Source organism: Psammomys obesus, unplaced genomic scaffold (genome assembly GCF_907164565.1).
Source record: "Psammomys obesus unplaced genomic scaffold, mPsaObe1.curated_primary_1811, whole genome shotgun sequence".
Taxonomy (NCBI): domain Eukaryota; kingdom Metazoa; phylum Chordata; class Mammalia; order Rodentia; family Muridae; genus Psammomys; species Psammomys obesus.
Window position 1 is genome coordinate 7,933,535 of NW_026592710.1, and position 2,217 is coordinate 7,935,751.

A 2,217-nucleotide genomic window follows, 5' to 3' on the forward strand; every position below is an offset into this window, starting at 1 on the left:
AAAAAGCTTGAAAACGGGAACGCATTGCCTGGGCCTCTTGCCCCGCCCATCCGCAGCCACTGGCAGCTTCACATCCGGAAATTGCGTGGACAGGCCACATTGACTAATCGGAACCTGTCCTTCTAGGTAACCATGCCTGTATGTAAAGTTCGAGTTGGGAGAGTTGTCATTATCAGTTAACCAAACAACAGTGAGGCCCCACTAGTCCCACCCCTAAATTGAAACTGCCGCTTCCGGATGAGAAGTAACGTTTGTTTGGCGTCCCCCGCCAATTGGCCAATCGGGACAGCGGCAGAGCCCCAGCATTAGCCAATCAGGACAACTATTGGAGGTCCCGTTTCTGCGTTACAAGGAGGCTGAGGCAGAGGCAGAAGAGGCGGAGCCCCGGGCTGCTGGGAACCTGGGTTTCCGGGTGGAGAGCGGTGGAGTCCTTTCTTTCGGGGCGGCCAGTGATCTTGGGACCAGCGAGGTGTGCTTACGTCCGGCTAGACCGGTAGAGAAGGGGCGAGCGGCCTGCCTCGGTGTGCACCCTACCTGGGTGCGCGTGAGAGGCTGGGATCTGCTCTGCTCGCCAAGTCCACAGGGGGGTGTGGGGTGGCAGGACTGGGACAGGTTAGGGGCTCTGGTGCTGGTGGAGGAGTCTGCACCTGGGGTTGTAAGAGAAATGGGCAGCATTTGTCTACACTGCAGACATCTCTTCCAGAAGCAAAGGAGGTGTCCCTAAGCTTAACTTATAAGGGACCAAAGCTGGCTGGAGAAGGGGGAGGTTTCCCAGGATCCTGCCAACGCCCGGTCAGGACCAGGCTTTCCTGAGTGCAGACCCTTAATCGGCAGTCATGTGTCAATAAAGGTCTATTTGCCCCAGAGCACAGCCAAGAGAGCAGAGACATGATTCCACCCGAGTGTGGCTGGGTGAACTAAGCAGTCTTCAGGAACTTGTATGACCCAAGGCAGCTGCGTCGCTGACAAGCCCATCTAGCTTGGGTTCTGAGTCGCCCCTGTGTTTAAAGCAACCTTGAGGAGGAGCCTCCTCCCACCAGGAGGGAGCTATCTGAATGTCAGAGGAAGTGGCCACTGCACAAAAACCAGGAACCCATGTTTTGGTTCAAACTTTGCTTGTGACACTTACTAGCTGTGTGACCATGGGGTACACAGGCAAAAATAAATAAAAAGAAAGAATTGGCTGGGGGTAGCTTTGTGGCAGGGAAGAGGCTTGGCGCTGTAGGCCTTGGGGCTCAGTGCTAGCACCAGGGAACCCAAGCTGCTAAGCTTTGAATTAGCACTCTATGTGTGCGTATGGCAAGCACATGCCATGACACGTATGAAGGTAAGACAATTGGTGGGAGTCATGTAGGCCCTGGGAATTGAACTCGGATTGTTAAGCATGGCAGTAAGCCCTTTTGCTCGAGGAGCCATCTCACAGGCCCCAGGAATCAGCTTACATAGGGAAGGTCCGGTGGGAGTCCTAGTCTCTTGGCGGGCCAGAAGCACAGCCTGGCTGGGTTAGTAGTAATGACCTTTTTGAGTGGTTTAACACACTGCCCCGTGTGCCCCATTGACAGCATGGTAGGGTAAACGCTTTGCTCCCCTATTTATCAGGTGAGGGCAGGAGGTGCACAGAGGTTAAGCAACCAGATGGTATGAATCCAGGCCTGTGTGACAAGGTTTGCTCCCTCATCTTTTGTCATTGCTGTTTTGATGTCAGGTGGAACCTAGCCTGAGCACCTCCTGTGAATATTCTGCAGCCCAGAGCCAGCGACCTTGCTGTGAGAAGCTGTGACCCATGCCCAAGATGGCAGAGACAAATGACCCCGTTCAGCTTCGCCTCCTCAGTCTGGAGCTGCTGGAGCAGCTATGGGCCGGGCACGATGCCATGTGTCGGTCTGTGGCCAGAGCAGCGTCAGAGGTGGGTGGCCACCTTGGTAATGCCCAGGTGAGGAGGAAAAACACTACCTATTCCTTGTGACTATGTCCAAGCCTCCAGGGTCAACCTTATCCAATGTACTGAGGACCCCGGGAGGATAGAACTGGGTTGGGACACCCTAAGGCTTTAGGAGGGTGAAGATCTATGTGTCCAGAGCAGGCCAGAGTGGCTGGGCACCGGCCAGGCTGCATTTTGGGTAACTGGACCTGTTTCTTGCAGTCAAACCTGGACTATAGCAGCAGTGGTAACTTAAACATGCCACCGTCCCAAGAGACTTCCTCAGAGACCCCCAG

General features: G+C 54.7%; 1 protein-coding gene across 1 annotated transcript in view; it reads left to right on the top strand.

Moving 5' to 3' along the window:
• The first annotated feature begins 393 nt into the window (after positions 1 to 393).
• Positions 394 to 2,217, top strand: part of Miip (migration and invasion inhibitory protein) — an 8,452-nt gene continuing 6,628 nt past the window's right edge. Inside the window, exons 1-3 of the mRNA XM_055615031.1 lie at positions 394 to 469; positions 1,706 to 1,906; positions 2,144 to 2,217. The exon at positions 2,144 to 2,217 is cut by the window's right edge and continues 307 nt beyond it. Coding sequence (XP_055471006.1) covers positions 1,784 to 1,906; positions 2,144 to 2,217 — 197 coding nt within the window. The 5' untranslated portion in view covers positions 394 to 469; positions 1,706 to 1,783. The remainder of the gene's footprint in view (positions 470 to 1,705; positions 1,907 to 2,143) is intronic.